The sequence below is a fragment of the Dreissena polymorpha genome, chromosome 5, assembly GCF_020536995.1.
Source record: "Dreissena polymorpha isolate Duluth1 chromosome 5, UMN_Dpol_1.0, whole genome shotgun sequence".
Lineage (NCBI taxonomy): Eukaryota > Metazoa > Mollusca > Bivalvia > Myida > Dreissenidae > Dreissena > Dreissena polymorpha.
The window spans coordinates 106133452-106147526 of NC_068359.1; the positions used below are offsets into that span (position 1 = coordinate 106133452).

Here is a 14075-nt window from a genome sequence, read left to right on the forward strand (position 1 = left end):
GATCCATGTTTTAAAGGTTTCAGTTCTAACCCTTCGTTACTGATGAGCAGCAAACAGCATAAAACCTTAACAGACTGTGAGTTACTTGCAGGCTGTTCTGGTTTTATGCTGTTTGCACATAGCCATTTTCACTTTGCTTCTGAGTGTCAAAGGGTTAATGATAGGTGAATCAGTGTATGGTCTTGTTGATCAACAGTATAAGAAGCAGACCATGCTACATTTATTTATTTCATTATCTCTTTAGTATAATTGGTATTTGGTGAACCATCAGATGAGAAGTAAACTAAGTCCCTCTTCCAGGTTTAACTTCAGTATGTAGGATCTATAACATACTTTAAAATGAACATTTCTGCTTTAATTGTCTCCCTCTGTATGTGGAATCACATTTATAATTGCCCATTAAAACAAAATGCAAGTACTACCTTTAATCGCAGTAAGTGAATTTGTGGACAGTTATTTGCATCAAGTTATTTGAGCTTTGTGTTGAGCTGAATGGTTGGTGGGTGTGCTTGGCCTCGATTTAACCCAGCATGTGACTCTGATTCAAGTGCAGTAAACAGTGTACTGTGGTATAGAATACCGGTATATGAATTGTCGGTATATGAATTGTCAACATTATCTAAATATAGTCACCAACAAGGAATGTTTGGCTATTGATAATTTGCCTTATAATTTTTTTATTTTTTTTTCTGTGTTTGGCTTTTGTGTTGTGGTTTTTATTGGGATACATATATTCATGGATTTTATTTCTAGTTATCCGACAATCTGGTGTAGGGCAAAAAGTTGAATAACAATTTCATCATTGGTGATAAAAGGACCATGTGATACGTCAGGTGATAACAGTCTTACATCAATAAAGGATGCTGTGAAAATCAACAATTAAAGACAGTGCCCCCCAAAAAACAACAACATAAGTGTAACTATCTCACTGTGGTGTTAAACCAGGTGCAATGTTTTTTTGAAAGAAGTGACTGAACATCTGGGAGTAATCAGCAGTACTGATGTATTATTGGTGGTAGATATTTGTTGGACTGTACATTATTTAAAACTTTTTTAAATGTCTGACTGGAATATTCAGTTTGATGAACCATCAGTGATGGCGTCTAACGGTGATGTTGAGACAAGTCGCCTGGTGGATGTAGAGAGTGCAGAGGTGTATGGCAGCCAGGGGCGGCTGTCTGACCTCAGTGGGAGTCTCCCTGATGTCAGTGAGAGCCAGGAGACTGGGGACAGTGTGCCCCTTATCCACTCTCCAATGGTGTGGAGACTGCCCCGGGGCATGAGCTATACCCCAAAACACACAAGCTCGGGGGACGTGAGGCGCACCCTGGGAACGTTTGCTGGGGTCTTCTGTCCGGTGGCCCTTTCCCAGTTCAGCACCATGCTCTTCCTGCGAGCAGGTCAGTATACACCAGTCATGTTTATTATGTATATTGGAATGAATGAACAGGTCAGTATACACAAGTCATGTTTATTATGTATATTGGAATGAATGAATTAAATCTTAGGTTTGTAATGGTTGTGAAATTCCATATAATACTCCTACATGGTAGTGCATGCATTAAACAGTGAATATACTATGCACAGTGTTCTGCTGAAGGCGTAAAATAGTGATTTTATTGATTATTTTTTTCAAATGCTGCACAAAATTGGTCTAGTTGTGATTTATTTTGCATACACAATTTGTGAAATAAATGGTCAAAAATACAGAACAAAATCTGGACAAATATCAAATAAGTTTACAGAGTACTAATCCAAATAAGTTTACAGAGTACTAATCCAAATAAGTTTACAGAGTACTAATCCAAATAAGTTTACAGAGTACTAATCCAAATAAGTTTACAGAGTACTAATCCAAATAAGTTTACAGAGTACTAATCCAAATAAGTTTACAGAGTACTAATCCAAATAAGTTTACAGAGTACTAATCCAAATAAGTTTACAGAGTACTAATCCAAATAAGTTTACAGAGTACTTATCAAATTTCATTTTAAAGTCTGCTTATTGAAGGGTATTCACTAAAAAAATTCTAAGATGGTGTTATCCACTGCAGGAAAACTTTGAAAGTTAAAAAAAAGTCCACCTAGAGACTATTATTTATAAATGGTAACAAAATGGCTCTTAATTTATCAGTGGCAACAAAATATTTAAAATTTCGAAAATGAGTGGCGAAAGTAAATTTTAAGCCAGCAAGAGCCCTGACTGTTTATTTCAGGGATGCTGGTGGGTCAGTCTGGTATCTTGCTCACCACGGTGATGATGGTGCTGGCTTACCTGATCCTGCTGCTCACAGTGTTCAGTATCTGTGCCATCTCAACTAACGGGGCTGTTGAGGGAGGCGGAGCATATTGTATCCTTTATGTGCATGTAGAACACTCGAGCATCACTTTCAAGTTGTCGGCAGAAATGGAATTCACGAATTATAAGAGTAGGGCAAATTTTGGAAAAACATATTTTTTAGCTCGCCTGAGCAAAATGTGCTCATGGTGAGCTTTTGTGATCCCCTTTTGTCTGTTTTGGGTCTTTCGTCATCCGTTATGCATTGTCAACATTTACCTTGTTATAGGCGGAGGGATATTGTTTTGCGTTGTCCGTCCTTCCGTCCGTCCGTCCGTCTTTCCGTCCGTCCGGCACTTTTGTGTCCGGAGCCATATCTTGGAAGTGCTTTGGCGGATTTCATTGAAACTTGGTATGAGTATGTATATGGATAAGAGGATGATGCACACCGAATGGCATTGTACACTATCTGTTAATAACGGAGTTATGGCCCTTTGTATCTTAAAAAAATGCTTTTTTAGTGTCAAATATAACACTTTTATGTCCAGAAGCATATTGGCGGGGGATATCAATTCAACGAATTTGCTTGTTAATACTCTAAGAGGCCACATGTATTGTCCAATCCTCATAAAACTTGGTCAGAACATGATTGTGTCCCAAAGATATCTTTGACATGTTTGAAAATTGTTCTGGTTGGTTGAAAAACATAGCTGCCGGGCGTGGCAGTTTTCCTCATATGGCTATAGTTAAACCTTGCTAACACGCTAGATAGAAGTCACATTTATTGTCTGATCTTATCCTCATGAAACTTCAAACAATTAGTTCTAATGTTATCTTTGATGAGTTCTAAATTGGTTCCAGTCTGTTGGAAAACATGCCCCCCCCCCCCGGTGGCAGGGCATTTTTCTATATATGGCTTCTAGAGTTAACACTCTAGAAGTCAAATTTTATGTTCAAGCTTCCTGCAACTTGGTCAGAACATGTGTCCCAATTATATCTTGCACAAGTTCAAAAATGGTTTTGGTTGATTGAAAAACATGGCCGTCAGCAGGCTGGGAAGTTTTCCATATACCGGGTATGGTTGTATTAAAACCTTGCGAACACTCTGGAAGTCACAGTTTTTGTCAGATCTTCATGAAACTTCGAATATTTGTTCTAATAATTTCTTCAAGGTTTCCGTGGCGTAATGGATATGGTGTCTGCCTAGAAACCGGGAGGTCACGAGTTTGATCACTGTGGAAAACCTAGAATTCACATTTTTAGTCCAATCTTCATTAAACTTGGCTGAGCTCGATAATGGTTATGGTTCTTCAAAAACATTGCCTCCACGGGGCGGAGCATTTTTCCTTATATGGCTTTAGTGAAACCTGGTTTACACTCTATAAGTGACATTTTTTGTGCAATCTAAATGAAACTTAGTCAGGACACTTATTCTTTTGACTTATCGATCAAGTTTGTGAAAAACAGCACGGTTACTAGGGGGCAGGCCAGTTTTCCATATATGGCTATAGTAAAAACTTGTTGACGCTATATTAGCCAAATTTATTGGCCAATCTTCATGAAAACTGGGTCGTGTAAGATCAAAAACTTGGTCACAAGGTTGCATTAAAAAATACATGTTAAAACTCTATAAGTCACCTTTTTGGTCCAATCTTCATGGATTAGCTCGCAATTTTTCAGAATAGTCTAGTTCCTTTGGATCTCAGGTGAGTGCCATAAGGCCCATGGCCCCCTTTTTTCAAATAAATAAGGGGGTTTCCTATTTACTTATCAGTATTTCAATGGTTTATATGATTTTTTTTTATTTTTTATGCCCCGGTAGGGTGGCATATAGCAGTTGAACTGTCCGTCAGTATGTCAGTATGTCAGTCAGTCTGTCCGTCCGTCCGAAAAAAACTTTAACATTGGCCTTAACTTTTTCACTATTGAAGATAGCAAATTGATATTTGGCATGCATGTGTATCTCATGGAGCTGCACATTTTGAGTGGTGAAAGGTCAAGGTCAAGGTCATCCTTCAAGGTCAAATGTCAAATTCATGGCGTCTGTCCGTCCGAAAACTTTAACATTGGCCATAACTTTTTCAATATTGAAGATAGCAACTTGATATTTGGCATGCATGTGTATCTCATAGAGCTGAACATTTTGAGTGGTGAAAGGTGAAGGTCAAGGTCATCCTTCAAGGTCAAATGTCAAATATATGGCGTCTGTCCGTCCGAAAACTTTAACATTGGCCATAACTTTTTAAATATTGAAGATAGCAACTTGATATTTGGCATGCATGTGTATCTCATGAAGCTGCACATTTTGAGTGGTGGAAGTTCAAGGTCAAGGTCATCCTTCAAGGTCAAAGGTAGAAAAAAAAATCAAAGCGGCGTTCTAATGAAGCTGCACATTTTGAGTGGTGGAAGTTCAAGGTCAAGGTCATCCTTCAAGGTCAAAGGGCAAAAAAATAATTCAAAGCGGCGTTATCATGAAGCTGCACATTTTGAGAGGTGGAAGTTCAAGGTCAAGGTCATCCTTCAAGGTCAAGGTCATCCTTCAAGGTCAAAGGTAATTTTAGCTGCACATTTTGAGTGGTGGAAGTTCAAGGTCAAGGTCATCCTTCAAGGTCAAAGGTAAAAAAAATAAATAAATAAATTTCAAAGCGGCGCAATAGGGGGCATTGTGTTTCTGACGAACACATCTATTGTTTAGGTTATAAATAGTAAATTCATGCTGATACCACTATCACTTGCTGTCTGTCTCCATGGTTCCTAAGTTACTTTTTATGACCCCCTTCGAAGAAGAGGGAGTATATTGTTTTGCACATGTCGGTCGGTCGGTCAGTCGGTCGGTCCGTCCACCAGATGGTTTTTGGATGATAACTCAAGAACGCTTTGGCCTAGGATCATGAAACTTCATAGGTACATTGATCATGACTGGCAGATGACCCCTATTGATTTTCAGGTCACTAGGTCAAAGGTCAAGGTCACAGTAACTCGAAATAGTAAAATGGTTTCCGGATGATAACCCAAGAATGCTTAGGCCTAGGATCATGAAACTTCATAGGTTCATTGATCATGACTAGCAGATGACCCCTATTGATTTTCAGGTCACTAGGTCAAAGGTCAAGGTCACAGTGACTGGAAATAGTAAAATGGTTTCCTGATGATAACTCAAGAATGCTTACGCCTAGGATCATGAAACTTCATAGGTACATTGATAATGACTGGCAGATGACCCCTATTTATTTTCAGGTCACTAGGTCAAAGGCCAAGGTCACAGTGACTCAAAACAGTAAAATGGTTTCCGGATGATAACTCAAGAATGCTTACGCCTAGGATCATGAAACTTAATAGGTACATTGATCATGACTGGCAGATGACCCCTATTTATTTTCAGGTCAAAGGTCAAGGTCACAGTGACTCGCAACAGTAGAATGGTTTCCTGATGATAACTCAAGAATAATTAGGCCAAGGATCATGAAACTTAATAGGTACATTGATCATGACTGGCAGATGACCCCTATTGATTTTCAGGTCACTAAGTCAAAGGTCAAGGTCACAGTGACAAAAAACGTATTCACACAATGGCTGCCACTACAACTGACAGCCCATATGGGGGGCATGCATGTTTTACAAACAGCCCTTGTTTCAGATGTAGTTATTAAAGACAAGTTTCTAGTTACACTCAATACTATTTGTATTAAGATCAGGTAATATAAATACCTTTGTCTATTAAATGAAATTCCAAGCTGTGGTAACTGTATCCTTTATCCTTTCATTGTATTTGATATGTAAACATTATTTTGTGCATCTAGAATGTACTTTTAAAAGTTCAATGTAAAAATTATTTTGTGCATCAAGAATGTCACAGTTAAATCCTTGACTTGTATTAAGATATGATCAGTCGAGCCCTGGGCCCAGAGTTTGGGGGCAGCATAGGGTTCCTGTTCTATGTTGCCAATGTTCTTTCCTGTGCCCTGTATGTGACCGGCTTCACTGAGGCCATTCTGGACAACTTCTCTACTGGAGGTAAGACGAAAGATACAATATGTATGGGCATTCAAATCTTTTGGATTTCAATAGTAAGGGAAAGTTTTTTTGTTTTCTAATGTAAACTTTGTCACTTGTTAATGGACATGTTTCTTTGTTTATTTGGACTTTCTGGCATAATCACCAGTATTTCAGTAATATCACCAGAATCAGTTCACTTATTGACACTTTTGCTGGTGAGCTGGTTTACCAAATCTAAGTGTATTAACTAAGGCCAAAGAAATTATTTCAAGACAAATTCTTAGATGGCGCTACAAACTATACAAGATTTGTCCCAACCAAGCAAGCCCGAATTTAAAAATAGGTCTATGTTGTGTATGTTGCTTGTTATTCCAGGCTAAGTGACCACAAGGAAAGGTTTAGATTGCTTGTTACTATATATTCCAGGCTTAGTGACCTATAGGCAGGTCTACATTGTGTATGTTACTTGTTATTACAGGATCAGGGACCATAGGACAAGGACTGCACTGTATATGTTACTTGTTATTCCATGCTCAGTGACTACAGAGATAGGTCTTAATTAAATGTTACATGAACTTGTTATTCCAGACTCAATGACTACATAGATAAGTCTACATTGTGTATGCTACTTGTTATTTCAGTCTTAGTGACAATAGGACAAGGTCTGCATTTTGATTCATTCCATGCTCAGTGACATTTCTATCTGTAGTATCATCCCTCTTAATAAATACATACGAATTTTGAAAGTGAACAATTACAAAAACTTGCATATGTTATGTCTCAATCTATAGTTAAAGGTGAATTCTTGGACATAACAACGAAAACTGCATTTAAATCGGCACTTTTTTGACAAAATACTGGCTTGATTTAGCTCCCTGTAGTAATCGGTATCATGTATAATGGTTCTCATAATATCAGCCCTTCTGATTGGTTGCTAACATTTGTTACTATGTGCATGTGCTTGTTCTAAAAATAATATCTTAATTGAAAAACCATACTCTTGCTCATGTTGTTCTTAAAATATTTTTGCATTTTATTCAGAAATAAGCGGCATATAAAACATTTGATAAAGCTACTATTAATCCATAAACAAACTAACATAATTGTGTGTTACATAATTTAAAAATCATAGCATCACCCTGGAATAAACATGACCTACTTTCCAATGAACATTGGAAATCATGAGAAAGATTGTTGTAATAATCATGGATAACCATCAAATAAATAACAACTTCTAAAAATATAAAAAATATCAACTTTCCAGCAATTATTGAGTTTGTTTTTTTAAAGTCATGATACTATGACGAGGGCCGATACTATAAGAATAAGGGATAGGTCTACATTGTGATTGTCTTTTTATTCTAGGCTCAGTAACCTCAGGGTTAGGTCTTTATTGTATGTTACTGGTCTACATCGTTAATTTTACTTGTAATACCATGCTCAGTGACAACTAGGTTTGCTTTGTGATTTACTTGTTATTCCATGCTCAGTGACAACAAGGTCTGCTTCGTGATTTACTAGTTATTCTATGCTCAGTGACAACTAGGTCTGCTTTGTGATTTACTAGTTATTCTATGCTCAGTTACAACAAGGTCTGCTTTGTGATTTACTTGTTATTCCATGATCAGTGACAACTAGATCTGCTTTGTGATTTACTTGTTATTCCATGCTCAGTGATAACTATATCTGTTTTTGATTTACTTGTTATTCCATGCTCATTGACAACTAGGTCTGCTTTGTGATTTACTTGTTATTCCATGCTCAGGGACAACTAGATCTGCTTTGTGATTTACTTGTTATTCCATGCTCAGTAACAACTAGGTCTGCTTTGTGATTTACTAGTTATTCCATGCTCAATGACAACTAGATCTACTTGATGATTTACTTGTTATTTCATGCTCAATGACAACTAGATCTGCTTTGTGATTTACTTGTAATTTCATGTTCAGTAACAACAAGATCAGCTTTGTGATTTACGTGTTATTCCATGCTCAGTGACAACTAAATCTGCTTTGAGATGATTTACTGGTTATTTCATGCTCAGTGACAACTAGATCTGCTTTGTGACTAACCTTTTATTCCAGGTTCAGTTACCACTAGGTCTAATTGGTGATTGACTTGTTATTCCATGCTCAGTGACAACTATATCTGCTTTTGATTTACTTGTTATTCCATGCTCAGTGACAACTAGGTCTGCTTGGTGATTTACTTGTTATTCCATTCCAACTGACAACTAGATTTGCTTTGTGATTTACTTGTTATTTCATGCTCCGTGACAACTAGATCTGCTTTGTGATTTACTTGTTATTTTATGCTCAGTGGCAACAAGATAGGCTGTGTGATTTACTTTTTATTTGAGGTTCAGTTACCATGAGTCTACATGGTGATTGACTTGTTATCCATGCTCAGTGAAAACTAGGTATACATTGTGATTGACAAGTTAACCATGCTCAGTAGCAACTATGTCTATATTGTGAATGACTTGTTATTCCAGGGTCAGTGACCACTATGTCTACATTGTGTATGTAATTTTTTATTTGAGGCTCCGTTACCACAGGGACTGGTCTGCCTGCAGAGTGCTCAGGCTGCTATTGGAAGTACCTGTATGCGTCTGTAGTCCTCCTCCTCTGCCTGCTAGTTTGCATTGTTGGAGGATCACTATTTGGCAAAACACTTGTTGTGATTGTCCTGGTAAGTGAGAAGTATATTACTATGTGCTACAGTACAGGCAACGTGTACTTTGACAAAAACACGTGTCCGCGGTGTTCAATTTTCCCGATGGGTGACATTTCGCGGGGGGGGCGGACCCGCTACTGACCGCGGTGTTCGGTGAACACCCGAAATCGCTGTGATTGCACGCTATCGTTAACGGGAACACCCGTGATCACCGCGATGCTGAGCAGCCAACGTAAACACCTGTCTGCGAGGGTCATTCACGCGTTTTAAATGTACATGTACATGTACAAAATAAAATCATATACTTAATGTACATGTAGATGTTATGTGCACATTTATGCGTACTTAAACTCGGGCAGTACGTTAAGTCGGAAACAAAAACTAAGCGTTTAGATGATCAATACCATAAACTTTTATGGTGTTAATCAATGCAATTGCCCTTTTGTTTTCACAAAATTGGGTTTCATTTCTCCCGATTTCCAGAAAATGACTTGTACATGTTGCATGAAATCTAAATATGGAGTGTTACAGCGTGTTTTATTTTTATTTTATTCAGATGAAATGTCAATTCCAATCATTCGCGAAGCTACCCCGGTACTTGAGAAAAAATTCACTACGAAACTTTAAATCGAAATTAAAAGATCCCAATGTTGTCTACGCTACGAAGATTTTGTGTAAAAAATAAATACACCCACGCCAATTTTCGCGCGCTTTTTATGGTTCAGAACAAAGAAAATGAAAATATCATAGGCATATATACATGCATTTATTTGTGGCTACAATTTTTAACAAAACCTGAACTCTACACTACGCGCGCACTAGGGGTCATGTGACTTACGAATGTTGGAATACACCTTTTCTGATTGGGTGCTTATTTCATCAAATCTTTAAATAGAAACATATGCCGAAATTCATTTGATAGTTTAGAGATATGGCGAACGTTTGGCGAACGTTTGTGATTTTTGCATTTATTATCACATTTTTATCGTCAACATTGACCAGAATTTGCATGAAATTGGAAATCTTGGGATTATTGGGTAATGGACAGAGACGGGAATTTTTGCATGTATGCGGTAATCGATTGTGATTGTTCGTAATCGTTGTTATTTTTTTAGACACCAAATGACACCTATAACATTCAAACGCACGGTAGATTCTTTCTGCAAATTGGTACCGACCTATGTTTATGTTCTATTATTTTATTTCTAGCAAGCACGATGAACACTGCGGTAGATATTATGGGTCGGCGGTGATTCACTGGTGTCCACCTTATGGAAAACGGCCCCCGCAAATATTTGATCTGAACACCCATCGCGGGGGTCGTTTGGTAAGCGAACACTGTAAAATGAACACCGCGACGAGTGGCGTTTGTCAAAGTACACGTTGCCTGTACTGTACATCTTCCATGTAGCAGAATTGTGGTTTCAATGGTTACATAATTAATTAAAAACCTTAATCTGGATTGTTCAGTAAAGTGAATGTAACTGAATGTGTGAGTAGAGGGAGTATTTACATAATTTCATTTGACATGGCTCCAAGCATCTAGTGCTACTATGCATATTGCAATGTGCCATTCCTTCTGGCTGTTAATTCTTTTGTTCATCAGGTTGAGGTCAACCCAAAATGACATGTTATGTATCACATCAATAATGTTTGCTACAAATCTTTGGTGACCCGAAATAGTAAAATGGTTTTTGGATGAATAACTCAAGAATGCATACACAGCCAACAGGGCGAACTCTGAACAATATAACTGAAGCAACTGGTCTGTAATCCTAAATCTATAATTATCAGTCCAATGAAACATCATCCTTTGAGTAAAATAAAGTGGATCAGTAAAAATATCAGAATATGAGATTTTTGTATATTTTGTATATTAAATATTGTGTTAATGTTAAATTTTGTTGATTAATATAAATATAAGCAGTACAGGGAAGGTAATACACTATTATATCTTTCTTATATACAGGGGAAACAAATGCAATAAGTTTAAATTTCATGTTTAATGAATAGAGGTTATTTATCATGTCAGTGTGAGATCATTTGTTATTTTTTATGATCACATTTTATTATTACTTTGACAAAACAACACTTACCTGAATACCACAATGGATTCCACCCAAACAATACCCCACGCCCCTACCAGAATCCCTCCCCCCCCCAACCTCACCCCCCCCAATTTTTTTTTTAAACATCATCTAATAAATTACCACACCCCACATTTTACCCCCCTCTCACCCCCCACCCCCCCTACCCACCCCCACCCCCCTACCCCCCCAATTTTTTTTAAACATCTAATAAATAACCCCACCCCACATTATACCCCCCTCTCACTCCCCTCGACCCCCCCCTACCCCCCACCCCCCAATTTTTTTTAAACATCTAATAAATTTATAATTCTTTTTAAACATTTATAAATTACCCCACCCCACATTATATCCCCCTCTCACCCCGATCCCCCCCCACCTCCCCCACCCCCCCCAAAAAAAAAATTATTTTTTTTAACATCTAATAAATTACCATACCCCACATTATACCCCCCTCTCACTCCCCCCTACCCCCCCACCCCCAATTTTTTTTTAAACATCTAATAAATTACCCCACCCCACATTATTACCCCCTCTCACCCCCCACCCCCCCACCCCCCCTACCCCCCACCCCCCCAAAAAAAACTATTTTTTAAACATCTTATAAAAATACCACAGCCCACATTATACCCCCCCCCACCCCCCATCCCCCCACCCCCCCCCCCCCCCCCCCAAAAAAAAAAAATTATTTTTTTTAACATCTTTTAATTACCACACCCCACATTATTACCCCCTCTTACCCCCCACCCCCACTACCCCCCCCCCACCCCCCCCAAAAAAAATAAATATATATTTTTTAAACATCAATTAACACACCCCACATTTTACCCCCCTCCCCCCCACACCCCCCACCCCAACGCCCCCCCCCCCCAAAAAAATAAATTACCACACCCACATAACCCCCCTCTCACTCCCCACCCCCCACCCCCCCCCAAAAAAAAACTTAATTCCAACCCACATTATACCCACCCCCTCCCCCCTTGACAGACTGCAGATGACCCCTATTGATTTTCAGGTCACTAGGTCAAAGTCAAGTACGTGACTCGAAATGACAATGTTTCGGTGATAACTACATTAGGTCAGGCAAGGTCACCGTGAACAAAATACGTATTCCACAAGGCTGCCACTACAACTAACAACCCCCCATATGGGGGCAGCATGTTTTTCCCACACACACAGCCCCTTGTTATCTCGAATTGATCTACTTTTGGACTAATTCAGAGGGACCAAATTCCTGGTTAATCCCAAAATGATGTTTCATCTGAAACCAATATTGCTTCCAACAAAGCTTTCCTACAAATTCAGGAGCTCTAAAGTTGTTTTTTTGTATGACTCCTCCATATAACCAAACCCTTACCCTTTAAAGGAATTTCATAAAACAAGCCTGGCTTAAATGTAGAGATCATTAAAAAGATGTGCAAAAGTGTGAGTCAGTCATGGTGGCTCAAATTTGAGATCACACTTTAAGATTAAATACTGTGGAATCACTTAGTTTAGAGGAGGTCTAATATTTGGTCATTTTGCACTACTGCCATACTGGGAAAATAGCCTAAGAGGACCAGTGACTAAAGAACCAGTATAATGTAATAAAAACTGTCCAATCTTGCCAAGTGAGATTGCAATTCTTTTCAAAAGACATGACAGTGAGTTTTGTAAATTCCCAACTTTTTCCAATAAGTATTTATAAAAAATAAAGCAGTTCAATCGCCTTTGTGTTACATGTGGAATGTCATACTTGGCTGGGTATTACTGTTTACAAATGTGCATGTGCAGATATGATATCTGTGCTGAGTCGGAACATGGATCTGGTCCATTTAAAAACATTAATGCTTAGTGGTCAGGACAGTTTTCCCTATATGTTTAAAGTAAAACTTTGTTATTACACTAGAAGTCACATTTTATTTTAAACTTCATGAAACATGGTCAGAATATTAATTCTAATGAATTCTCAGTTGAGATATAAAATTGTTCCATTTGGTTGCAAGACTTGGCCATCAGTTGGCGGGGCAGTTTACCTTATATGGCTGTAGTAAAACCTTGAAAACACTTTAGAAGTCACATTTTCAGTCCAATTTTTATGAAACTTGGTCATTTGCTCAGAAACTTGATTAGAATGTTTTAATGACATCTCAGCAGGTTTAAAAATAGCTGTGGTCCATTGAAAAAGATGGCTGCCATGATGTGGGACATTTTTCCGTATATGGCTTTAGTGAAACCTTGATTGGCCACATCTTTTTGCCATTCTTCATGAAACTTTGTCTAAAGATTGGTCCCAATGAAATCTTAGCAGAGTTTGAAACTGGGTCTACTGAGCTCTCAGGGGAGCACCTTATGGCCCATGACTCTCTTGTTTCATTTAGTGATGGGCTATAGGCCCTTCTCAAAGGCAGGAAAAAAGCCCTCGGTCAAAGTTTAAAATCAGTGTCAAATGCTTCTAATCAAATGCTTCTTAACACTATGGTCAGGGGGCTGAATCTGAAAAAAAATGTGTGACCACTCAAGGGAAAAATATATCACTCTGTCTAGATAAAACTTGTTCATAATGTTTATTTTTACAAAAAATTTAACTTGTTTAAACTTTGCAAAAATTAATATTTAACATGATGTGATGTAAATTGTATGTGTCTTCGTCTGATTGTGTGGACCCTTGCCTAATAAGCCTTATGTAAAACAACTGTTGCACATTTATTAAATACCCTGTTATAATGGGGATTTCCACTTGTGTTGGCAATACATGTTTGATTTTATTATTTTTCCAAATTGACAAAGCACAAATTTAAGACCTTGTTTTAATGTCCACGACTGAAACTGTGCGAAATTTATTTTCCTCAAGTGTCTCACACAAAGTGATAAATATGGCTAGAATACTGTGAAAAAACACTGTTGAAATTGCAGCAAGAGGTTACTAGTGCCACTAAATAACTAAAAGTGCCAGTAGTAGTCTGTATTGACAAACAAACTCTTTGACAAATGAGGTTAGGGGGTACAGAACTCTCAAATGTAAAAGCTTAACTGGGCTCCTGCTTTAAGATTAAAATG

At 38.0% G+C, this 14075-nt stretch overlaps 1 protein-coding gene across 1 annotated transcript in view; it reads left to right on the forward strand.

Moving 5' to 3' along the window:
* The first annotated feature begins 517 nt into the window (after positions 1–517).
* Positions 518–14075, forward strand: part of LOC127880654 (solute carrier family 12 member 9-like) — an 80867-nt gene continuing 67309 nt past the window's right edge. The window contains exons 1-4 of the mRNA XM_052427975.1: positions 518–1400; positions 2216–2350; positions 6157–6291; positions 8816–8964. Of these exons, the coding sequence (XP_052283935.1) occupies positions 1058–1400; positions 2216–2350; positions 6157–6291; positions 8816–8964 (762 nt within the window). The 5' untranslated portion in view covers positions 518–1057. The remainder of the gene's footprint in view (positions 1401–2215; positions 2351–6156; positions 6292–8815; positions 8965–14075) is intronic.